The 26112-nt window shown below is 46.2% G+C and overlaps 1 protein-coding gene across 18 annotated transcripts in view; it reads left to right on the top strand.

The window, feature by feature from the left end:
* Positions 1 to 26112, top strand: part of MACF1 (microtubule actin crosslinking factor 1) — a 291507-nt gene that overhangs the window by 196404 nt on the left and 68991 nt on the right. For 17 of the 18 annotated variants that reach the window (XM_060275855.1, XM_060275856.1, XM_060275857.1 and 14 more), the window contains 6 exons: positions 1186 to 1248; positions 2510 to 2751; positions 4493 to 4622; positions 6574 to 6773; positions 9261 to 9756; positions 10412 to 11883. In XM_060275855.1, the coding sequence (XP_060131838.1) occupies positions 1186 to 1248; positions 2510 to 2751; positions 4493 to 4622; positions 6574 to 6773; positions 9261 to 9756; positions 10412 to 11883 (2603 nt within the window). The remainder of the gene's footprint in view (positions 1 to 1185; positions 1249 to 2509; positions 2752 to 4492; positions 4623 to 6573; positions 6774 to 9260; positions 9757 to 10411; positions 11884 to 26112) is intronic. The other variant, XM_060275851.1, reaches the window with a different exon arrangement.

Below are 26112 nucleotides of genomic sequence, written 5' to 3'. Positions count from 1 at the left end.
TCATAGAGAGGCTCCGCGAAATGACCCATATTTGGGCATTTGTGGTGGTATTTCTGTACCAGTGCACAACTTTAAATTAAAAACAAACAACAAACCGGGAAGTGCACTAAAGCAAATGTTTTCAGCCAGTTTTCATATTTTGCAATGGGCATAATGGAGGCTTGTGCTATTTTGTCTTGTGGGGGGAAATATTCATCTCCATCTTTTGTTTGTTTGTTTTGTTTCAAATATTAAAGTCTTATGCAAGAGTGATAAAAATGTATTGTGCAAGACTTCTGCATTATTATTATGGATTCTTTAGGCCTTATATGTGTACTGCAATCACAGTCTCTTGCTGTGCAGAGCTTTTGAGAGAATATCTCCTCTGAACCAGGCATTTGGCCATCAGTGGAAATGAGGGCCTTTTGTTTGGTGATTGGGGGCTGCCAGAAACAAGCTGGTAGAGTTGCACTTGGGTGAGGATCCAGCAGAAGTCAGGTTGTCGCAATAGACAATCTCCATGGAAACGTCCCACAGCAAAAAATGTGCTAACGAGCTTCCACACCAGCAATCACTGCAGAAGTATAATGAGTTATTTCTAACCATTTTACAACAATGGTCCCCACACCTTTTTGGGCCACTGCCCCCTTAACTCCATAAACTCATCCTCAGTGCCCTGTACCCTACCTTATAAAAAGCTTTATTCAGAATAGCAGTTTGCACAACCCACTAATAGCACAATAAAATTCAAAACAGGAACAATTAATTGCACATTTAATCAAAATCCAATTAAGTCTATTTAGTTTAATTAATTCAACAAAATTGATGAACTTGATCCAGTAATGTCAGCTTTTCAATGTTTGGTAGTCATTTGCACCTCCAGCGTCCCTCTCACCCCACCCATTTGCCTCTTGGCACCCCACTAAGCAATCCTGCTCCCAGGCAAGTACTGCCCACTGTTTTCAAAAGTTTGGGCTGCCACTTTGATGCTGCTGAAGCTGTCCTGTGGATGCTGTAAAAACAGCAACAACACACACACACACCCTCAGATGTTGGTCTTTGTTTGCACATAGCCCCTTCGTGGCCTCCTAGAAAGGGCTGTATTATGGCGACAAAGGGTACAGCTTACATGTGTTTTCAGACACCCGTATTTCTAACATGTTTTGTCTCTGTCATTTTGTCTTGTCTCCCTGTTGTTTTGCTCAGGTTCTATGCTGCCCGCTGGGGGAAGTTCTGTAGGCAGCGTTAATGGATATCACACCTGCAAAGGTGAGAGAGCCCAGAGTGTTGTGCGTGCTTGTGTGAGTTGTGTCCTGTGGCTGGTGTTGTCCTGTTCTCTCAAAGTAATAGGGAAGTTGGTAAGGCCGAGGCACATGTTGTTGGTTGCCCTGAAGAAGAGCCTGGCTGCTGGATCAGGCCATAGGGGGCCCATCGAATCCAGCCCCCTGTTCTCACAGTGGCCAACCAGATGCCCCAATGGGAAACCCACAAGCAGGACTTGAGTATAGCAGCAGCTCTCTCCTACTGTCTTGTGATTCCCAGCAGCTGGTATTCCGATGTATCCTCTATCCCTTATGGATGGAGATTGTGTTTGGGTGCCCATTGTTGTCCCCTCTATTCAAGGCAAAATATCACTGGTAGAGCACCTGCCCAGGTTCAGTCCCCAGCATCTCCAGGTAGGGCTGGGAATGTCCTCTGTCGGAAACCCTGGAGAGCTGCTGCCAGTCAGTGAGTGAGCTGGACCAATGGTCTGACTTGGTATAAAGCAGCTGGAGAAAAGAAGGTGCTGCTCTAACCCCAGAGTATGTGTCCCTTCTGTTCGAACTGTGGGGAGGGGAGAGGGCATGCTGCAGAGTAAAAACTTTGCAAGGGTCCTTTCCCACCCCCTCCCAAGCCTCACCTGGTGTCCAAGGGGGATACCTTCTCACAACAGTCTGACTGCTTCACCTCAAACCAAATTGTGAGGCCTGCCTGCTGCTCCTCAGGCCAAGGTGGTGAGTGTCAGAGCAAATACTGAGAACTTGCTGAGGAAGAGAAAAAGGTTTTTCTGTGTGAGGTGGATATTTTGGGAGAGGGTTTAGAACAGCCTCCTCACAACCTGTTGCTGGACTACATGCAACTGGAGCTCGTGGGAGCTGGAGGGCACCAAGGTGGGGAAGACTGGCTTATTTCAAGTGCCTTTTGGAACTTGTGTCTGGTCTGTTCTCTCCAAGGGAAGTAATGCATGGGTCAAAAGTGGGGCGAATAACTTGGCATTTCCTGTTTGTGTAACTTCATTGGCCCTGGCCTTCCATCAGAATGTATGGGAAGCACACATTTGTATGTATAGCTGGTGTGCCTGTGAACCACACAGGTACAACCGCACAGGTACCCATGAAATCACCTCAGCTGATCTGCTTAGGTGTCCTGTCTTTGTCCATATGAAAACACCTCTAACTTTTTATCTTTATATTACCATCAATATGGAAATGAAATCATTTCTCCAGCTCAGATTCAGTCCTCCCCCCACCCCCTTTTTGTTTTTGTTTAGATTTGACAGAGATCCAGTGTCATGTGTCAGATGTCAACCAGCAGTACGAGGGGCTTGGTGCCACTTTACGGGGGCACCAGGAGCAGCTGTCCTCCATGTTGGCCAAGATGAGAGATGTCCAGGAGGAGGTGGGCTCCGTGCTGAAGTGGCTGGAGTCAAAGGAACAGGCCTTGACCGCGCTGGAAGCTTCCTCCTCACCTACCAAGTCAGAGACAATGAGGGTTCAGGCAGACCATAACAAGGTTCCTATTGTTATTCATACATACCTTGATATCCTCCTTCCTCACCTTGTTTGCAGCAGTTCGATACAATATAAGGGGAGAACGTCCATACATGAAGTAGCTTTCGGGGGGGGGGATATCGCAAAGATGTGCAATTTGGAAATGGTCGTTTTTATAGATCTGGCACAGGAGGTACTCTTTTATAAGGCTGATCTAACTGTTGGTGCTGGTGCATGGCCAGCCACTGAGCTCAATGGCAAGAATCCAGTTGCCACGTGACAACCACAGGTAGTTTAAGGCCTTTATATGCAATCCGAAAAACTAAACAGGGCCCCAGACATAGCATTAAAAAGGGAATGCAGAAGGGAAAGTGTTTCTATTTTATTATTTATTTATTTAAGTTTGTAGGCCTCCCTCCATCCATAGATCTCAGAGCAGTTCACAACATAAAAATGCAAGACAAAAATGCATAATAAAAGCAAGAGCGAGCTAAGTATCCACCACCCACAACACATTAAAAAGGGTAGTGAGTGTAATCAGCCAAAGGCCTGGTTGAGGAGGATTGTTTTCTCCTGGTGCCTAAAGGTGTATAATGAAGGCGCCAGGTGAGCCTCCCTGGGGAGAGCATTCCACAAGCAGAGAGCCACCGCAAAAAAAGGCCTGTTCTCGTGCTCCCACCCTCAGTTCCTCTCATGGAAGAGGCACATGAAGAAGGGCCTCAGATGATGATCTCAGGGCCCATTTAGGTTCATATGTAGAGAGGCATTCCTGAAGGTATTGCGGTCCTGATTCGTTTAGGCTTTATAGGTCAAAACCAGCACTTTTTATTGGGCCACAAAATTAACTGGCACCTAGTACAATCAGGCCAGTACCTACCGTATGTAATATCCTCAAACCATCCTGCCCCGGTGAGCAACCTGGCTGCTGAATTCTGCACCAGCTGAAGTTGCCGAACCGTCTTCAGAGGCAGCCGTACTTATAACGTGTTGCAGTAATCTGAGGACAAGAAGGTAAATTCCTGACACTGGACATGGAGGAGGTAACTGAGCAAAGTTCATCTGATCTGTCAAAGAGGAAGGCCCGGCCAAAATGGCACAGTGGCCCTAAGCAGACAAAAGGTTCAATGCTAACAAACACTTCTGAAGAGCCCCCTGAAACTGATGAATGTATTTTAAATATAACATGTCCCTTTGATAACATGGCTGACTGGATGGTAGCCTTGCAGCCCTGAGAGTCCAAATTTGAAAATCTGCTACTGTAACTAATTTAACAGAACTGGAGAATGAAGCACTGTCTCTCAGGATTGGCAATCAGTCAGAGTTGATCTGATTGGTGATACTTTACAAAGCTGCATTTATAAACCCATTTTTATGTGTTGTGAAAAATTATTGTGCATTTTTCAAACTGACTTGCCCTGAGAGTTCATTATTATGTGGCTTTGCATTATGGCCTGTAATATATTTCTGGTTATCAGTGGAAGTGTTGTTGGGCGTGTTGTCCTTATCAGAAAAGTTCGAAGTGTGCTTATTTTCTAGTATTTTCTAGATTCTGCCCTTCAGGAACAAGCCCAGCTTGAAATGCATGTGGTACTTGAATCCCTTGGAAATGGGAACCGTTTTTCTTCCCACACACCTGTCCACCCCACACCTTGAAATTTTTGTTGCTTCATCTAATACACAAAGCATGATCTGTTTCTAATAGTAATAATAATATTGCAATTGTCTCTTGTGGCTCTCTCTCCTCCCCTCCCACTACCCTGTAGGCATTTCTGGCTGAGCTGGAGCAGAACACTGTGAAAGTCCAGAAAGCAAAAGAGTCTCTTTCTGGACTCCTGGAGAAATATCCCGAATCGCCAGAAGCAGGAAATTGGAAGCGGATGCTAGAGGACTTAAGTATGTGATCCAGAGACCTCTGAGAAACTCATCTGGGGCTGAGCAAGACTAGGCCAGTTCTAGAAAGGCAAAGCAGAGCTCCGTCTAGCTGAAATATAGACTGTGCGGTGGGTGGTGCCGTGGCAATCAGGAAAGGACTGTAGGCTAAGGGGAAAGTGTGGAAATCATGACAAGGAAGCCAAAGGTCCAGGAAGTTCTCTTAACTCTAGTGCTGTGGAAGTGAATGAGAGCTGGCTGCCTCAGATGGCAGATGCTGAAAGGCAGGGAATGGCAGTGAGATGGTGGACAGCAGCCTCCTCTGTGCCCCCTAAAGAAGCCTGCTATACTCAGGATGATGCTGTCCTATCACCAGTATCAAAATACGATTCAGCTACCAGTCCAGTCAGCATCTGTGTATGAAATGAAGGGTGCTATCTTGTCCTTGCCTATAGAAGCAAAATGGCTTGTGCTGGCTGGGGAGAGGGAGTCATTTAGAAATTGTGTTACTGACATTCTTGGGGTATCATCAGATAAACCTCTTTGGTGGCCAGCAGGCCAGCACATCCTGCTTCTGAACAAATCAGGCTATCACAGAGTTAAGTGGAGAAAGCATGTGCAGCAGGCAGAGAACAGCGTTCAGCAATCGGAGGGTGGAGAGGCTGAGAGAGGAGGTATTTCTTAGGCAGTTATCCTTGGTGTGAGAAAAGGGGCCATCCTAAGTGCATGTGTGTGGGTGTGCATTCATTTCCCACAGGGTTGGCCCAATGGATTATTCCGCAGGAATGTGCAGCTCTTTCCATTTGGGAGCTCTAGCCCCTCCCAGACTGAGTGCATGGTCTCTCTCCACCCCACTCCCTGTTCTGCATGCAACAGAGGATCTACACTGGCCAGAGAGATGGAGTTGCACAAGGCCCTCCTGAGTAGTGTGTAGCAGTTGCAGACCCTGAAGCCTGCAGTTGTGGGCATGCCTTATAGTCAAGAGTTCCCTTGCCCTCATATTTGGTTGTGTTTCCTTTTCCAGATCTTCCCTTGCACATCCCACTCCAAATCTGGGTAGATCAGGCTCATGTCCTGGCCAGTTTATAATGCCATTTTATTTCTGAAGCAGCCAGAAATCGTTAGTTAGCACAAAGCATGATCTGGTTTTTGAGTGAGTGTCAGAGCTGATCATGCCTATCAGCTTGCCAAAGCTATTGCAGTCTTACTGTTGTTATTTTGGGTGAATGCTGTATGATTTCCCCACCCCCACCCCCCACCCCAGAAAGATGAAGCCTGACATTTTAAATGTTTGCTAAAACTGTAATTCATATTTGCAAAAGATTATTGAAACTGCTTCATTTGCCAAAATTTTCCCCTGAAAACTTTTTTTTAAAAGAGCACTTTTAAGAGCAGTTCCGTTTCTGTTTGTTGAGAGGAGACACTCCCTGTTTGCATAGGAACTGGGCCAATGAAAAGCATTGTATGGAATCTTTCCAAAAGTTCATGGAGGAGGCTCTGCCATTCAGCTGAGATCAGGTGCACCACCTCGTTTTGTGGTCGGGGGGAGCCCTTAGTGTGGGGGTAGGACACAGTGTGCACCTGCGTTAAATTTTGGTGTCAGTCTGCAGTATCTTCAGTTAAATCAGGAGGAACGGACTTCACCTTCCAGGGGGTCACATTCTAGCCGTGAGTAGGGTAGAAATGAAAGTAGGTGTGGCCAGAGCTCATACAGAGCAAGGCCGCCCCACACTCACACCACACCCATATGCATACACACACGCCTGCATGCTGTGACGACCATGTCCCAACCACCTAGGTCCCATGTCACCTGGGGAGGGGAGACATGGCCTCATTTGGTCCATGGGCCTGAGTTTTCCCATCCCTGCTGTAAATACCTGATCAAGTAAGTCCTAAAAATTCATCCATAGCCAATGAGTCCCATGGAAGCCTTTGTGGAGGGAATGTACCCAGTCATGGTGTTTCTGGCATTCAGATTCCAGGTGGGCACATGCCAACCAGGTGACAGCAGAGCGCCAGCAGAAGTTGGAGAAATCAGCCAGTGAGCTGGCCAGCTTCCAGGTGGCTGAGGGCCAGCTGCGTCCCTGGCTGATGGAGAAGGAGCTCATGATGAGTGTGCTAGGCCCACTCTCCATCGATCCCAACATGCTGAATGCACAGAAGCAGCAAGTTCAGGTGAGAAGCCGGCAAAGGCATTTTATGCAACCAGGTTGAAAAGGGTATGGTGGTCAATGCAGGTGGAAGTGCCTGCTGAGCGTGTGCTCAAGCAGTTGGAGCAGCTGCCGTGCAAATGCACCATCCCAGCAGGTCCCTTTGGCTGTGCTCATTGGCCTTGGACAGCCAGCCTTGGGAATCTGTTCCTAAAACCAAATCTCGTGTCCACAAGTGTGCTTGGTTAAGAAGGTACAAGACACCCCTGTGACTACAAGAGTGCACCATGCTAGTCATTTGCCAGTGAGAGGGAACTGTTGACCTTTTACACTGCACTGTCACCACTGCAGATGGCCTGAGCAACTGCAGCTTCTACCACAGCAATGATCAGTTGGTACAAGGAGCTGATATATTTCCACCTGTCCCCTGGCTCATCAGTTTGAGCAACACAGGGTGCCTGTCCTTGCCTACCTGCTTTCCAGCTCCAGATCACTAGCCCTGACAGAAGGGGTGCTTGGGTAGAAATGCTCGGTTTTATTGAACAGCTGGCCCATCTCTTGCATTTGCCTTCCTCTCCTTTGGATTATGAATCATGCTACTAAGAAGAGGCCTGTAGGATCGAGAGGGTAGGATTGTTGGGAGATCTCCATGCTCATACAGTTTGACTCTCAGTCTGCAATTTGTTTATATGAACTGGAGCAGCAGCAGGACAAATAAGGCAGGGGAGTGGAATGTCTTTTGAATGTCATCATCATCTCTGACATTTTTTTAAAGCTGAAATCCTGTTTCAAGCTGACTTCCCACAGCTTCTTTCCAGAAACTCTACAGATGGTTTATAGCAACTCAATATGCTTTTAGTTGTGTGTCAGCCAACCTAAACTCTTGCAGCAGACTAACTTGTTTAATTGATTCATCAGCTGACATCACATACATTTGCAGCTCATTGGATGTATCTTCCGAATCCTCAATGAAGAGGACAATTCATCTTTGGCTGCCTCGCATTGCTCAGACCTCAGCTTTCCAAGGAGCCTTGGACTTCCTTGGAAGCTTATCAGAGGTTTCTCATTCAGAATCAAATCAGGCATGGCAAGCAAGCTTCCATTTATCACTTCCCTTCCAGTGTGCAAACACAGGGAAATGTTGGGTGTGCTCTAGGACCCACTCGGGTCATGTGAGGCCTATCTGGAACACTTGCAAGAACCAAGTGTATGTCCTGGAACAGGGGTGGGCAGGAGGTAGACTGGTTGATCTCTCAGTTGTTTAACATTAGCAACAACAAATTGACTTTTCTTACCTAATTTAGGCTGCTGAAATGGAGTTGGCTAACAGGGTGGATTTTTTGTGTGCAAAAGGACTGAGCTCAGAAAAGAATGAGCTCAGAAGTACCCTGGTTAATTCTAACTATGGGCTCATCCAGACATTCCATTTATTCAGCACTCATCTTAATTGGTTTACATGGTGGTTTGACTATGTCTGGTCTTCATTGCGCACTCCTTCTGATTTGTTTGTATATATGCCATTTAGCATTTCTTCTGCATTCACCCTGACTTGCTTCCAGGGGATTTATACATCTACCTGTTAGTCAATCATTCATCCCACAGTTTCCCCCTTCACTTTCTGTGCTGCAAAGTGGGACTTGTTTTAAACAGTAAAAATGGATTTGTTGCACATGGGTGACTGAACCCTTTAATCCACTTTAAATGCCCCATATAGTGGTGGTCTGGAGGCACCCTGCATGTCTTTTGCACCTGGCTCTCATCGGTAGATCTTTGAGTTCTGGGGAAAAAACAGATTACTGTAGATCCAACAAGCCTGAAGTCCACCTCTGCCCTAGAATCATTTCCAGTATATTGAGGGGTAGAACGTGTTCTCAGATTAATTAATGTGAAAAAGGGGAAGTTTGGAAACCACTGATATTCCCAGGAACGGCATTGCTTACATCATATCACATCACATCATCACATCACATCACAGCAAGTGCTGCTTGATTTTAAAAAAAACAAAGCACCTTCTAAGTGGTTTTATAAAAATTAAAAGAAACATTAAAGTTATCAATAAAAACAGTTAAAAGCAAGTAAGGAGGTACCAGAAATTGAACAGCCTGATGTCAATGGGTTAGGAATTTCAAAGGCTAAGTGCTGCCATGCTAAAAATTGATTTATTGCAAAATGAGCATTATGTGGCACTTGTAACAGTATCAATTCCACAGTTCGAAGCAGCTGAGTGGGCACATATAGGGTGATCCTATAAGTAAACTGGCCCCATGCTGTTAACACCTGTATATAATAGTAACACCTTGAAATTGGCCCAGTAGTAACACCAAGTCATTATTATCATTAGGTTTAAGAAGGCAGCCATTCCCTTGGACCTTTAAAAAAAGTTTTATTATGCAACCAAGACTGACAGTGCTATGGCTGCATTCTCCTTGGCTTCTTTAATCTTTTTTTTAACCATCTTGGTCTCTCATTTAAAAACATATGTACTGTTTCTCTACCCCCTCCCCCATTTTAGTTCATGCTGAAGGAGTTTGAGTCCCGCAAGCCCCAGTATGATCAGCTGAATGAAGCTGCCCAAGGGATACTCACCAGCCCCAGCGAAGGGTCTCCATCCATCAGCAACATGCAGGAGGAGCTCCAGGCTGTCAACCAGAAGTGGACTGAACTCACGGAGAGGCTCAACTCACGCTCCAGCCAAATTGACCAGGCCATTGTCAAGAGCACCCAGTACCAAGAGCTGCTCCAGGGGCTGTCTGAGAAGGTGAAGGCTGCTGGGCAGTGCCTGAGCACCCAGTCCACCATCAGCACCCAGCCGGAGGCTGTGAAGCAGCAGCTGGAAGAAACAAGTGAAATCCGGTCCAACCTGGCACAGCTGGAAGAGGAGATCACGGAGGCTCAGGCCCTGTGTGATGAGCTCTCAGTCCTCATTGGGGAGCAGTACCTGAAGGATGAGCTGAAGAAGCGCTTGGAGACGGTGGCCCTCCCTCTCAAAGGGTTGGAAGATTTGGCAGGTATGGAAATGAATCATTTGAAAACATGGGGTGATCAGTGCTGTATTTGCAGAATTTAGAAACACAGACAGCATTTAGTCGAGAAGGAGGACTCCCAACAGCCAGGAAAGTTGTGCGGGCAATAAGGACCCAATAGATCCTTGGCTCACCAGATGTGATGAAAGGCTTAACCTCAGGGCCACTCCACACATTATGAAGCAAACTCAGTGTGTCACCAACACAGGCCCAATAGGAAGCCCCAGCCAATGCCATCTCCCAGTTGTATTTTCCCCTAATGCATGTGAAGAAGTGGGATGGTTAGCTGGGCTCCATTTTGTCTGTCTGAAAAGAATTGGAATGCCAACCCATCCCGTTTTGACCACTGCCTCTATGTAAATGGAAGGTCTAGAAACCTTTTTTTAAGCAAACAGCTGTTCAGGGGATCCTACAGAATCAATTAAATTCCCCTGAATAGACTCTATGTTGTGTGATTTGTGGCTTCCTAGGTTTATAAGATTACCTTACCTTTAATGGTATACCAATTTGCTTTTTCACTGAAAGGTGCTTATTTGCAAAGACTGGAATGTAGATTTGTGCATCAGGCACATTAGGAGATGTTCCTAGCTTTATGAAATGAATGTCTTAACAATGTATTCCTGCCTCCTCCAATTTTCAGGTGACCGGATGAATCGATTGCAGACGGTGCTTGCCAGCTCCCAGCAATTCCAACAGATGTTTGATGAGCTCCACACTTGGCTGGATGACAAGCTGAGGCAGCAGGCACAGAGTGGGCCCATCTCAGCTAAGCTGGAGAGGCTGCAGTCTCAGATCCAGGAGCAGGAAGAATTCCAAAAGAGCCTCAACCAGCACAGGGGCTCCTATGAAATGATTGTGGTAGAGGGCGAGTCTTTGCTCCACTCCATTCATCCCGGCGAGGAGAGAGCCAGTTTGCAAAGCCAGCTGGTCAACCTGAAAGCAAACTGGGAGGAGCTTAGCAAACAGATCACAGACCGACATGCTAAGCTCAAGGACTGCTTACAGAAGGCTCAGAAATACCAGCGTCATGTGGAAGACCTCTTCCCGTGGGTGGAGGACTGCAGGTCAAAGATGCTAGAGCTGGAAGTCACTCTGGATCCAGTGCAACTGGAAGCCACGCTCCTGAGGTCAAAGGCTATGCTGAGCGATGTGGAGAAGCGCCGCTCCCTTCTGGAGATGCTGAACAGTGCCGCTGATATCCTCATCAATGCATCAGAAATGGATGAGGATGATGTTAGGGATGAGAAAGCTGGGATCAACCAGAAGATGGACGCTATTACAGAGGAACTCCAAGCAAAGACCGGTTCCCTGGAAGAAATGTCGCAAAGGCTGAAGGAGTTCCAAGAAAGCTTTAGGAACATTGAGAAGAAACTAGATGGGACAAAGCATCAGCTGGAAATCTATGAGGCTCTCGGTCCACAGGCCTGCAGCACTAAGAACTTGGAGAAGCTGAGAGCCCAACAGGAGGTTATCCAGGCATTGGAACCCCAGGTGGATTACCTGAGGAATTTCACTCGGGGCCTGGTGGAAGATGCTCCAGATGGCTCCGACTCCTCCCATCTCTTAAGTCAAGCTGAGGTCGCCCAGCAAGACTTCAAAGCAGTCAAGCAAAAAGTTAACGAATGTTGTCAACTTATGGAGAGCAAGCTTGAAGGGATTGGCCAGTTTAATAATCATGTTCGGGAGATGTTCTCTCAGCTGGCTGACCTAGATGACGAGTTGGACAGCATGGGCTCTGTTGGGAGAGACATGGACAGCCTGCAGTCTCAAGCAGAGGATGTCCATGAATTCCTGGGCAAACTTCAGAGGCTGAGGCTGGATATCCAAGCTTCTGAAGAGAAATGCAGGCAGATGTTGGATGATGAAGGAAGCCCCGACCTCATAGGGCTGAAACGTGAGCTGGAGACTTTAAATAAGCAATGTGGCAAACTGAACGAAAGAGGCAAAAGTCGCCTGGAGCAGGTGGACACAACCCTGGCTCGTGTCAAGGACTTCTATGACAAACTAAAGGAGCTGAACTACATGACAGCCACAGCAGAAGACAGTGAAGCTTTGCAGTGGGTCGTTGGGACAGAAGTGGAGGTCATCAGCCAGCAGCTGGCAGATTTCAAGGTAAGGACCTGGCTATGCTGCAGATGGCTTCTGGCTAATGCTGGATCTACTGATGAGTTGTTTTGAATGCTGTAACCCACCCTGGGACCTTAGAGTGAAGGGCCTGCACTGTTCTGTGGGTGAAAATTCGCCCTATGCTCTTTCTCCCTTTTCCCCCTTTTTGCCACATACAATCTTTCAGCTTACCTTAGCAGTTTTTATACAAATGAGAGAGATAAAAGAGTTCTAGAAATAGTATAATCTTATTTTTAAAAGACCTTTATCACTTGTTTGTATAAACACTGCCAGGTTTGGCAGAAAACAAAGAGCACAGGGTGAATTTCCATCGGTGTCATTCTCCCTGGGTGACTCTTTCATTCACATGAGCAACTTTTGTGGTCCAATTTAGGAGGCTCTTCATTCATTAAATCTTAGTGTGTACATGTATTGCAACACACTAAAAACTCAACACAGTATGTTGTGCTTAAAAAACATCTGTCCCTCACAACCCACAGCGGTCAATGACCCTCCACTTATTTGGATTACTTATTCTAAATATTTAACTTGAATTTGGTTTGAATATTTTAACAGCTCTCAGCTGCCACAGGTATTCTGTGAAAAGGCTCTTTATATTTAGAAGCATGTAAGACATAATGAACTGCACCCTATATTACTTTTGTAGTAGTAACTCCTACACCGCAGAATGAGAAGTGAATCAGTTAAATCATCAAATAACTCTGTATTCTTCTCCCCACTCCATGGGGAGGTTGCCTGAGACTTCCTTGTATGACTTGGTGCTCTGGCCTTACCTTCTTCATCCAGTGGGGGCAGGAGTTTCTGCCACATCCCAGCACTGGACGCAATTCGAATTGTTGAACCATTCTCAATGCAGAGATGCCACAGTTTCCTCTGGGGAAACAGCCTGGCTGTTGTCCCACTTGCAGAGCCTGGACCCAGATAAATGAATCACAAATCATGGAGGAACATCCTCTGAGGGTGTGTCTTTTCTACTTTAAACAAAAGTCTTGCTGGCTGCAAAAGTGAAGTGTGCTTCAGAAGTCTGAGAAACGCTACTCTTGAGGATGTATTGCTGTGCAGTAACTCTGAGCCAATTGCCTTGTTGGGCTTGCTGTTTGTGGCAACTGACTTGAACACAGAACTTTTCCACTTGCCAGGAAAGACAGGGGACGTTTTAACAATCTCCGTGAATCACACCGTGAATTGATCTCAGTTAAGCGTAAGGCTCTGGTCTCCTCCTAGCCTGAGTGCCTTTGATTGGAAACTGAGATTGAGCAAACTTTACATTGAGAAGGAGCTGTTCTCTAGCTGGCCTGTCTGATATGGAAAAGTTGGGAAGGGGCAAGGACTGTGACTTGGGTTTTCTGTGTGGAGAGTAGAAGGCTTTGAGGACCCTCTGTAATTTCACCCTTGATATGTTTATTTATTTAATAATTTCTGCCCAGCCATGATGCATAAATCAGGCAGGGTGCATTATAACAAGTAAAATTGCAATTGCGGGGAGAGACAATTAAAATAGCTATTTATTTACTATACTGGTTAATATTTAGAATTTCTAAGTGATGTACATAAAATGATTTTTTTAGTCATACAAAGTATAAGAACAATTATAATTCATCCTAGAATGCCTACCTTAAAATGTTTGCTGAAACAGGAAAGTGTTTGTCAATCACCTCAACTTCAGCAGGGAGGGGGCCTGTCTAATCTCAGTCAGGAGCACGTTTGACGGGGTTGGGGTCCACATGGGGTCCACTGCATGGCTATATCTGATGGCATGCAGAGCCTGGGGAGTGGACTCCCCAATTTTTCCAGTTCTAGTAACTGGTAACGTATATCATCTGCACCAAGGAAATCCTAACCCTTCAATCAGAATACTGTAAATTATTATTATTATTTATTAAACTTTTTTATTTTTTTATTTTTATTTTACATAAGCGGCTCACAGTAAACACCTACATTAAAACTAGCATGAAACAAAATGAAGAAAAATCTAAAAAGTGATAATATTTTTAAAAGAGGATTAAAACATTATGTGTGTGCATCATTTGAACTATATGTGGAATTTGTTGTGCTTCCAAGATTTCAAGTTTTCAAAGGATAGAGAGGAGGGAGTTTATGTTGACTAACTATGGGTAGCCTGTCTGGTTCTGGGGCTGATGGGAGCTGTAGGATGAAGACTATAAACTATTGAGAACACTGCAGGTCACCTAAGGCTTTCCTGCCCTGCCACATCACACTACTACCTGATCTCTGGAAGTCCTTATTAGGCTTCACCAGGCCACTTCACAAAAGAGTCTCTGAAATCATAAGGTCTAGAAAGTGCCTGAAATTCTGTTCAGCACTAGCAGTGTGTTTTTTTCCTAGAAAAATTGGTGTTGGTACTTGCCAGTACTCACTATGAAGTTGTTACAGTAAGTGTCACACTTTTTAACCAAAGAAGAAGTGCCGGTAATTACCAGGAATACAGAAGGACTGTGTAACTTGCTTGTTCCTGATGATGATGTTGGTGGTGGTCTCTTGTGCTTCCATGCACTCTGGTTTCCTTCACGGTGTTCCATTGCTCCAGAAGTGGCTTAGTGACGCTGGCCACATGACCCAGAAAGCTGTCTGTGGACAAACACTGGCTCCCTTAGCCTGAAAGCAAGATTAGTGCTGCACCCCATAGTCGCCTTTGACTGGACTTAACCATCCAGGGGTCCTTTACCTTTTACCTTTATTCAATAAAAAGTTTCAAATTGATTTGACAAAATATCAACACATAAAACAATTTAATGCATAAAGCAATTCACTCAGAGTTGGTGATATGAGGGCAGGGTCACTATGACAGTTGTCCTTCCTCACAAAAAAGGAGAGTTCAGGTGCCTCCTGAACCTGCTGTGGGGGAAGGAACTTTGAATGGTTTCTCTCATCAGCATGAAATCACACCCTGGGCTTGTAAGTGTTTTCCTTTGGGACAGAGACTGGAGAGGCGCCAACCCAGAAGCTTCTATTCCCAGAGCTTGCAGCAATTCTGTGACTTTCTTCTGCTGTTCTCATGTTGCAGAAACTGGGATTGGCAGCCGGCTGGCTGATAGGGGGGTCTGTGTTGTGCTGAGCTCACAGGAAGTTAGAACAATGGGAGGAAAGGATTTGTCTCTGTCGGCTATATTTACACCCCCAAGAGGGTCTCTGACTGGGAGAGCTTTCTCCTGAGGCTCATTTCCATAGCTTGGAGAACAGAATATCCCCCTTCTCAAACATCCTATGAGTGCAAAATTGGTTTACCTTCTCCTGCATTTACCTTCACCACCCTTAAATAAAAACCCCAAGCTTGCTTTTTACCTTGAGTTCCCAATTGCAGCATTTGCAAACCTGGTGCCCTCCAGATGTTTGGTGCTGCAACTTCCATCAGATTCAGACTGTGTAAGACAAGAGGGCCCTCACAATCTGATTTTTATACCTGTTGCCTTTCTTTTTGCTCTGGTCTGTTGCCCCCGCTGCTGCTGTTGAGGCTGCAAAAGAGAGGCTGCAGATTGGCAGAGGGAAGTGTTAAGAAGGGAAGGAAAAGGCTATCCTTGACACAAATTGCAGCCCCACCCCCCAAACTATCAAAATAGCCGTTCATTTCTTAGCGTTTATACATGAGGCAGGTGCTTAGTGGGTGGTGTGAAGAACGTGCAGCCTTCCAAGTGCTGTTCCCAGTCACTGAGCGCTCTGTTATTCCTGTCCTGGAGATAATTCTTTATATCCTTTGAAGGCTGGCCCCAGGACCAGCCCAGTACATTTTGGCACCTTAGGTGAACCACAAAATTGCACCCACCACCACCAGGGAAGAAGGGGTGAGTGAACAAGAGTAGAGGAGACCAGAAGCACCACCCATTCACCAAGAGGATGCTATGGAGGCAACCGGGGGGGGGGGCAGATTTTGTCTCTAAGGTTCAGCTGTTGATGCCACCATGACAGCAGCTGTAGGGATGCATTCCTTGGAGGCTGGGTTTGCTGCCCTGTGAATCCTACCACCTGAGGCAGTTGCCTCATCTTGCCTCATGGGTGAGCCGGCCCCTCCTTATTTTATCCTCCAAGCTGCTTCTGCACCCTGTGAGCCTTATGACGCAGCGGGGATTTGAACTCTAGTCTCCAGCACTCTGACCAGTACACTGCGCTGATCCTCTCAATTGCTGATTGACCTCTCCTATCCCCAGCTGTTACCGGTAGCACTTGACTGTGGGCAGCTGAGCATCTGTAGTGCCTATTGCAAGTCCTCATAGTTTTGGGGCCAAACTTGGAGAAAACACTGGGGCAGATTCACTGGAGAGCCAAAGGCAAAGCCAATTGCTCTCCAAAGTTAGTCCAAAGGGTTAAGGACTGGAATGTGTGTGCAGGCAGAAGGGCAGCAGTGGGGGATGGCAGGGAGACAAACCCAAAAGTTCAGAGCCTGGTTCTTGCTCAGGTGCAATAGGTCAGGCCTCACCTGGAAGTATTTACAGCCCGAACCAATATACAGTCGTACCTCGGGTTGCGAACACCTCGGGTTCCGAACAACCCGGGTTACAAACTTCGCAAACCCGGAAGTATTTTCGCCGTGCGCAGAAGCGCCGTGCACCTTTGCGCATGCGCAAAACGGCGTTTCGGGCCCTTTTCGGGTTACGAACTTTTCGGGTTACGAACTGCGACCCGGAACAGATCGCGTTCGTAACCCGAAGTACCACTGTACTTGATTAGGGCCCTGAGAGGGCAACACTTATCCTTTCTACATGGCCTGCGTCCCTGGGCAGCTCACTCACCCCAAGGACAGCCAGGACACAGAGCAAGAAGGCTGCTGCTGGCACAGCCTTCCATATGCTTTCATGTTTGTGATGCCTCAGGTGAAGTGATGGCATGAAGGGGGATCTTTGCTAGGGGAAAGAGTCATGAATGTCCCTGGGACTCACCAAATCTGGAGAGCATCAAATTCAGTTTTGTTTTTGTTTGGCAGCTTAGACAAGTCACATCTGCTGCCAAGACTTGCAGCCAATAACTCCAGAGTAAAATTGCTTCTCAAATGAAAAGTGCTAATACTGAATTAGTAATAGCATTTATACAACACTTTTTGAATTTTCAAAGCACGTTATCTCTGTAATCTTTACACCAGTCCAGTGGTATAATTAGTGCTAGTATATTAGTATTATCCGCCCTTCACCAACAATTGCAACAATTTGGAATTCAGCATTAAAAGCAGTAAGAAAAAAATTATGTCACAGGAATATATGCCTCTGTTACTGCCCCATGTTGCAGATATGGAGCAGAGAGGAAGGGGAGAATTATGCCTTTCTTAATGGTGGCTAATGGGTTAGGGGCAGAGGTGGGTTGCTGCTGGCTTAATCTTAGCCCACCAAATCCATCCCAGGCCAAATGGTGTTGATATGATTCATGGAAAGTGTTCAGGCTTGGGCTCTTAGTGAGTTTGTGAGGGAGGGACAGCTACTGAGGATGTCCCTGGTGAGTGCTTCTGCTCAGTGTTTGAAACTCCCATTGTTCTAGGTGCATTTTGTCACAGGGAATTTCATTAGTGCAAGCAGTTTCTGAGCTCTGGGTGCAGTACTGCACCTAAAATTTCAGATTAAAACTGCAGAGTGGAAAGAAAGGAGGACCTTTTTCTGCTTCCCCACTTCCAGCTACACTCAGAAGACAGGAGAAGAGACCCTCCTAAGAATATTAGGGGTGTGGGCAAGGGGACTAAACCATGTGAAAAATGAACATAATATTTTAGCTGCAGTTCATTCATTTTCAGCTTTGCATTCTTGTTATAAAAAAGCGCACCTAGGCATTCCGTTGTTGCACTCATAAACTCGGTTTAAGGTGGCATTTATCTCCTAGCTTTCATATTTCAGTTTCTCACACTGCTTCTGCTGTCTGAATTTGGTGCATGGTTGGTGCGGTCAAAAAGGTGTGCTTGGTCTGTGGCGAAGATCACAGTCGGTGGGATGCTATGGAGGAGACAGGACTTGTGGCTTGTGCAGGCCTTAAAACCTGAACCCTGTAGGTAGAGAGTTATGGAGGAGGGTAGGTTAAAACTGGGGTGTGCGCCTGCAAGCAGAGATGCCTTGGTGTTCCCCAGCAGAAGCTTCTGAAGAGTCACTGAGAGGTAGCAAAGAGACACACAGAGAGACCAGATGGCTGGTTCCAGTCTATTGGAGCTCTGTTTTTAATCTGCAGTCAAACCATCCATTGCCTAATCACTCCAATTATTTGATTAAGAGTGCAAATTACCATGCGCAGCGTAGGGGGATGGGACTATGACTGGTTACAAGGAAATACATTAAAGCAGCCAGCCAGACCCAGAAAGGACTTCATGCAAGGCTGATGTTCATCTTCAGTTGCCCCCCCCCTCCACACTTACACTTATGCCAATGTAATTCCACGCTTGCTGCTACACACCCAAAAATATGGTTGTCTGGTGCTTAATAAGCCTCAGGAATGTGCCAGGCAGCGTACAGGATGCCAAAGAGACTCCAATCGTTACTAAGAAAGAGGCTTGCTTGTTTGCTAAAAGCAGCTTTCACCCACCTGGTGCCCTCCAGATGTTTTGGATTATAGTTCCTATCGGAATTCCCTATGCTGGCACTGATGGGAATTGTAGTCCCAAACATCTGGAAGGCACCAGGGTGGGGAAGGCTGATTTAAAAAATATTTTTAATCTTACACTTATGTATATTTGCCAGGGTGACATGAGTGGGATCATGAGAACAATAAGAACCAGCAAAACATTTCAGAAAAGTTCCAAGATGATGAAATGTTCAAACTATAGCAAAAACAAGCACACACCTTCACTTTTCACCTTCAGATTCATCTCTCTTGCTCCATCTAACAAGGCCTGTTAATCAGCCTGCTTCATAGCCCAAGAAATAAATACCTATGACTGAAAGAAACTCTGCAGATGCTCAGAGGCACTCTCCCCTCCAGCCTGTTTGCCAGCCAACATCCATTTCAATGGATGAATACCTCACCCTTGTATGTTGCGGAGTCTTGGCACTGAAACTGAGCCCTACACTTGTCCCTTATCCTCCTCCCCCCTCAGCTTCACCTGCTTTGTGCAGATTGTAACCCCACCAGAAAGGGCCCAAGCTGCCTCTGTGGTCTGGCTAGTGGTGGGATTCAAGAAATGTATTAGTGGCAATGGTGACAATACATTCAAGGGTTTCCTGTTCATGAGCTCCTTTCCCCTACAATGGCTTTTTTTGTTTTGGGGGAGAAAAGAAGCCAGTGCCCTGTTGCAAATGGGATTTTGCATATTGGCAACCCTAAAAGAACCATAGCCGCCGCCTACTCCTCCTCCTCCTCCTCTTCTCCCCCCCCCCCCCGCAAGTCCTCCTCTCTCCTTTTTGCTGTCTGTCTGGCTGCCATCCTTTGCCAGCTTTGTATAATAACTGCAAGAACAAAGGCGCTGTGGCCAGAAGGGGGATGAAATTGAATGCAGATTTTCCAAGTGGTTTCATCCACCCAAAAGCTGAAAAGCACCTGCGTGCTCTTGGCAGAACGGGAGTTCGGCTAACAATAGAGCCGTTTTGTGGGGGCGGCCATGAGGGAGAAGGAAGAAAGGCTAGATCCATCACACACACAAACATCATCACCTTTGCAGGCTGAGTGGTTGTTGTTTTATTCTGAATGGTTCGTGCTTTTCAGTTTTTATGCAAAAGAGGCAGATAGGGGCTCCTGTGTGTTAAGAAACAAAAAGGCACAAATGGTGATGTAGGACAGAGTAGCCCATCATTCCAGCCTGAAACGGACCATGAGTGAGGCTAGTCTAGTCTGCACACAAAGCCTTCCTTTGCCTCTGTGATCAAATGTGCAAACCCTGGTGTGAGGTGAGGCTTTCCTGTTGCAAATGCCCACTAGTTCACCAGTCATTACCCCTGACTTCCTTGTCCACAAAGCTAGGAGTGGTGATCCTTTTCCCTCTTGTAAATGATATTTACCTTTCATATAGGATTCAGTTATACTTGAATGGAAGGGATTTTACTGCTGAATTAACACTTCCGAACACTTCCCCACCTTTCTAACACCTTGCAACTTAGATGTGCCTGGGAGAGTAATTATTTTGCAGCTTTCTCCATCTCTTCCTCCCTCTCCCCCACCCCCTAAATCTAAAGGTTGATCTGTGCTGATAAATTATCTACATCCTGCACCCAAAACGAGTGCCTTTCCAGTGTTGAAGAGGATGTTTTGGTGGACCTTTCCAAAATGCTTTGGATGGTTGCTTCTGTGGTTGGGTTAGCCCTGGGTGCTGCCCTGCACTTATCCCCACAGTTGCCCGGGCTTTTTTTTTTTTAAGGGGGGGGGGTTCATAAAAGTTTACATTCTTGGATGCCGATTTTGGCCATAGAGAACCAAGGCTGACTTTGTCAGGGCAATTGTGCAGAGTGCAGCAGGCCCAGTTACCATCATTTCAATTAACATGAGGTCGTCCTTTAAAGTAGCCCTCTCAACCTGGTGCCCTCCAGCACAGCTGTAGTCCAAAGTGGCTGAAGTTGGGAAAGGATGCTTGAGGATGTGTGAAGCACTGCACATACCTAAACCTTATGATGGCCTTGCAAGACACTTTGAAATTGGTTAGGCAGTGAGTTTCATGGCATAGTCGGGATATGAACCAGCACCCGTGGTTGGCATTTTTATGCCTGTAACTTGAAATCCTAGTTTCTCTGTGGCTGCATTGGCTCTGCTGGGTAGCAAGAGGAGGAATCGTCTGCTCTGTAATCCTGGTGTCTTTATGGATGCTGGGATGCTGATAAATCCACCCTTGCTCATTCCTCTGCCTTGCCAGATCGGATGGCCCAGCTGGCAATATTTTTAACCCTTCTCTGATGTGCATTGGCTCCTTCCAGTCCAGCTCTGAACAGCTGGGGGTGGGGAAGGGGTGGGAGGGAGGGAGGTGAACAGGGTAGCTATTTTGTTTTCCTTGTTGGATGCTTTCCAGGCCCACTTAAATTGTTGCTGTTGCTGCCACCGCCTCGCTGTTTTGAGGGCCATCATCACCCAACAGAATGCTTCCTCTTACCCAGCTGCCTAACCTTCTTTAAGTCATGGCACCAGCACCTCCAGGGGGCAGCGTTAGAACTGGGGCTGTGGGCAATTCTATCCAGTGGCTAGAGAGCAGCAGCACTTGGGCCCCATTTGGCTGGGTGGCCTTGGACCAACATCTAGTGCTCAGCCCATAGGGTGTTTTTCTTTCCTCCAGGTGCTTTGCATTGTTGGTTCCTACCTGTGCCTCCCATTCATGACTTTCCAACATAGTGCCTCATTAAGCAGGCACCAACCTCTGCACCTTTGTTCTTGGTTGGATGGACATCCTGTACTGCCCCTCACCCAAAATACCCCACTGTTGTTGCTCTTCTCTTATCAAAGCTTTTTCTTTCTTATAAAATATCATAGAGTATGCACATTTCTACCTATTCATCCATCCTAACAATACAGGTGAAACTTGGAAAATTAGAATATCGTCGAAAAGTGCATTTATTTCAGTAATGCAACTTTTTATTTTTTATTTTTCTTTTAATTTTTACAAAAGCTTTCTTTTGGGAATTCCACAGTAATGAAACAAATAGTTACAATAATACAAAAATAAACATCACTATTACATTTCATTAATTACATTCCATTTTTAATTGACACGCCTAACGAAAAATAATTACAATTGCAACAAATAAAGGCTTGACATATCTTGCTTTGCATGCCATCCATCTATCTCCTATATTGGTTTCACCTTTTAAGTTGCATTACTGAAATAAATGCACTTTTCAATGATATTCTAATTTTCCGAGTTTCACCTGTAGATGCCAGGCTTTTCCAGGGGTGACAAGGTGGTGATGGTGTATTTCTTCTAACAGTGGAAATGCTGCCAAGATTAAGGTCTGCATGCTACCCACCCACCTTGCTTCTATGGGTGGTGCCTGTGGATGTGTATATAAGGGTGAACAAATGATCTGTTGTTGTTTTCCAGTTACCTGGCCCAGTGAGCTCAAGAAAAGAAAGACTCTGTGTGTGTGTGGCGGGGGGATTCCATGCAGAAGAAAGGGCCCCTGGTCTTCTCCATCTGCAAAATGGAAGTGCGATGACAAACAAGATGTGCCTTGCATGTTAATAGTGCTTTATAACAGAAGACTGAAATGAATTAGGCATTAATCAATGTAATTGACTGCAGAGTTAAAACTGTGGTTGAGTTGGGGCTCTCCCATGTGAAATAGTTGCTGTTTTTGGAAGCCAGTTGAATTGGGGGGCAAGGGAAGGGCTCTAAGGCCCCGGTCCCCCTGAAGTTTTTTTTTGGGGGGGGGTGCCTCCGGCCTCTCCCATTAATGTTCTCATGGAGAAAAAGAGAGGAGGCAAAAGGGTTTGGTGTGCCTGCTTCTGAAAGGGAGGTGCATAATTCAACCCATCTGTGTTCTTCTCTGGTTGTTCAGGAAGAAGTTAGCTTGCTCTCAAATCCCTTCCAATGCCTTGGCCAATGAGTGCAGAGGCACTGGCATTATCAGAAAGGTTTAATTCTTTTAGCTTAAACTTTAATCAAATCAGACTGAATTAATTAAGTCACTTTATATTTAGACTCCTTGCATTTAAATGTTCGCTTATGGTTCCTCCCCCTTCTTGCCAGCATACACCTGGGCACCGTGCACATAAGTAACAAGGGGATGGCGCTGAGGGTGGCAGGCCCCTTCCTAATGTGTGAATGTGCAGGTGCTGCAAATAGATCTGTGTGCAAGCAGAGATGTTCTCCAGCTCCAGTAAGAAGTCTTAATGTGTTGTGTCAGGCAACACCCTTCTTACTCAAGGAATGAAAGTGCTTTGGAAGAGAAGCCAGCAGGAACCCAGACAGCCTCCGCTTGCCAAAAGCAGCACCGGCCAAAGAATCTTGCCATTGTTCGTTCTGTGGAAGACAGGGAAAAAACCCTGATTAATCATGACCTTGGCCTTTTGGTGAGAGGTCGGTCTTGCAGTTTGCGCTCTCTCTCTCTCTCTCTCTCTCTCTCTCTCTCTCTCTCTCTCTCTCTCTCTCTCTCTCTCTCTGGATGTGGTGCAATCTGGCTCCCTTGGGAGTTGATGCTGAACTCAGTTTCTCTCCAGTTAGTTAGTTTGCTTATTTGTTAATTAATTTTCTGCCTAACCCTTGCTCTGAAAGGAGTCCAGAGCAGTAATCAACAATGTAGTAAAACAATGCAATTACAATAAAATAAAAACCTCTTTATAAACATTAAGGTCACCTAAAAACATTTTAAAACAGCTGCATATCCTTACAGCAAATAATTACAAAGTTGCTGGGAAGAGCATCTTTTCAGTCAGCAAATGCCCCCTGAATGTAAATTGGACACACCTTACTAGGGAGGGTATTCCAAAAATGGGGATTCACCACCAAGGAGGCCTTGTTACAGAGAAACATGAGCCGGGCAGCACCACAATCAGCAGGGTTTCCCCGTCTGATCAAACTTGTGCTAATAAGTTTTCCAGGCCCATATGTCCTATTTGGGGGAAGGGCTGTAGTGAAAGGGATGCTGTGCAGTTTTGCCGCGGATTCTTCTTCTGGCTGCATCAGTATAGGAAGCCAGTAGTTCCTCATCAATGTTCCCTTGCCAGTGCAAGGAAGCAAATAATAATGCCAAGGTAGAAAGCTCTAGGTCATTAACAGTGATGGAAAGACAAGCCTATCCGCATGGCAGAGCAGTGTACCCAGTCCAGACCACTAGTGCCCCACAAAGAGGGAGCAGGTACCCAGGCTAGAATCTTCTCCCAGGACTTGTTTGCAGTGCGAAGTTCAGCCCTGCAACATGCGAAGTAGCAATAAGCAAGAATGCTTTTGCTTATGTGCTGAGTGTTTTTCCAGTGGCTAACCACAGTTAGCACTCATGCACAGCTGGGAAGAGTGAAAAGGAGGAGTGGGAATCCTGGAAGGACCACCTGATCATATAACAGGGCCATTCCCCATAGAGTTCAGAGCACAGAATGCCCCAAACTGAGAGAAAGCAGATGCAGATTCAGTAACTGGAGGATGTGAGCCAAGCACCTATCCACTGATTAATGATTGCTAGCATTTCAGCACATTAGAGCAGCCTTTGTGGTAGCTGAGGCTGATGGGAGTTGTAGTTCGACCAGGTTGGCAAAGACTGCTTTAGATGGGTGGGCATTTGTGTTTGCCTTCTTAACAGCTCTCAAGCTGCCCTGCCTGCTGGAAGGCAAGTTGACCTTGTGTTTGGGGAAATGTGTACGTATCTGATTTGACCCTTAGGTAAACAACATAAAAGGATGCTTCATCAGCTTCCATTGCTCGCCACACCTTCCTGTTGTAGAAATCAATCAGCATCTGAGTTTGCCAAGCAGAGTAGGGAGGGAGAGTTGTGTTTCCTGTAGGGTGCGTCCCAGAATGGGCAGCAGCTGTGAGCACTGTAGTGTTTGGCATGGCAAGCCAAGAGGCTGTTTACTTAGCAGCTCTGCAAAGTACCCGCTTTATCTGAGGTTGGCATCACCAGGGCGCTTTCGGTTCCCGACAACAAACTAGTCATTTATGTCCACTTACATAGTTTCCCAAAATTTGAGGCGACACAGTTTCAGAAACTAAGAATGAGCAGGTGACTCATGAGCTGGAGGCTGGCAACAGAGATTATTTTTCTTAAGAAAAGGAAAAGGAGATAGAAGAGTGTATGTTGTACGTACAATTGGGTGCCCAGGGCTCAAATTTGACATCTTTCACCTGGAAGCTCTCTTCCAAAATCTCCAGTCTGTTAAAGCAAGCTACTTAGTGGCAAGAAGAATGCACTTGGTACATGTTTAAAAGAAAATTAACCTTAAGGAAACAAGCCCAGGGTTTAGCTCAGCTGAGTGCCAACCCAGATGAAGCATCAGAGGGGGCTCTTAATCGGGTGGGAGACCCAGGAGAGGCCTGAAGTGCAGATGGGAGATTGCAAACAGAATGCCCAAGGACTGGATGAGCTGCAAAGGTGGGAAGCTTACATAGGGGTCTCCCAGCCTGTCAGAAGGCCAGGCAGGGTTTCAGTTTAAGGAATAGATGAAGGCATGACAGTGGGAAGGGTCCACCACTCCCTGGGATGGCTGAAGTGAGGGCCACTCTTCAGTATAGGATCTAGTGCTGGAGAGTGAGCAATTTTAGGTACAAATTCTTCAAAATAGTAAATGTTGGGCAACCAGAAGGAATGGCACTGAGAGGGTGAGTTATGGGCAAGTGGGAAGCCCAACTGTGGCAGTTCACAGCTGAGTTGATGGAGTGGCCCTAATCCTGTCACTTGAAGTGGCCTTTGCTGGTGCCAAATGTCACATCTGAGGACACTGAAAACACTCTCTCTGCGTGGTATTGTAACCAGGATTGCAGGGCATGGGTTGCTGTAATATATAGACCAGTTTTCTTCCACTACTCCCCAAAGGAGCTAGAACAAGGGCTTGCCACCACCGTGAGATGATATTCCTTCCAATGGCAGAAAGAGAAGCTTGTATTGGAGCTGCAACTTTCTTTCAGTGGTGTTGTGCTTCCTTATTTTCTGTGGATGAAATATGCTCCTTAAATGGACCATGCCAGATTGTAGGGCTCCAGAAACTTCCTGGTTTTGTTGCCTGGTGGCTTAGCATCTGGCAAGACTTGATCTATGCCTGGTGGGCTTCAGTCAGTTTGGTGAGCAGGTTTAATCCAGGCACTTTGTCAGGCATGGCCTGGTTGGGCTGCTGCAGGGAGCAACTTTCTGCAGTGCATCCTAGGAAATTCTGTTGCATCGCTTGCAGAAATGCTAACTCTGGCTGTTGGGACAAGGCCACCTTCCTTTAACCACAATCTGCAAGAAGAGAAGAGGCTTTTCTTCTTAGGAAAGCAGGATTGTAAGGCGCCTGAGACCTGACATGAAATCAGTTTGAAGTCTGTCATGAGCAAAGCAGATAAAAGGAATTGCCCAGTGCAGTGCAGTTGGGTGGGATTAGCCTGGCAGCTTTTGTCTAGAGCACATTTGGAGCTGAGGGTTTAGCCTTGTGTCACAGCTACCCACTATGTCCACAGAAATGTAATTTCCTCCCCTCAAAGATTGGTGCAGGCAGAACTGCTAGATCGAGGCTGGAAGAGGTTGAATGGAGGAGGAAAGATAAAGTAAATCCCTTGTGTTTTGTAAGTACTAGCCGAGCGTGAGTGAAGGAGGGGCTTTAAAATAAATTATACAAATCCCGCTTCTTTCGTAGGAGGGTGTGTGCTTGTGCAAAGGTGCAGTGTCAAGTTCTGAATTAGCATAATCACAG

The sequence above is a fragment of the Zootoca vivipara genome, chromosome 6 (assembly GCF_963506605.1).
Source record: "Zootoca vivipara chromosome 6, rZooViv1.1, whole genome shotgun sequence".
NCBI lineage: Eukaryota > Metazoa > Chordata > Lepidosauria > Squamata > Lacertidae > Zootoca > Zootoca vivipara.
This window is presented reverse-complemented; position numbering and strand designations above follow the sequence as displayed.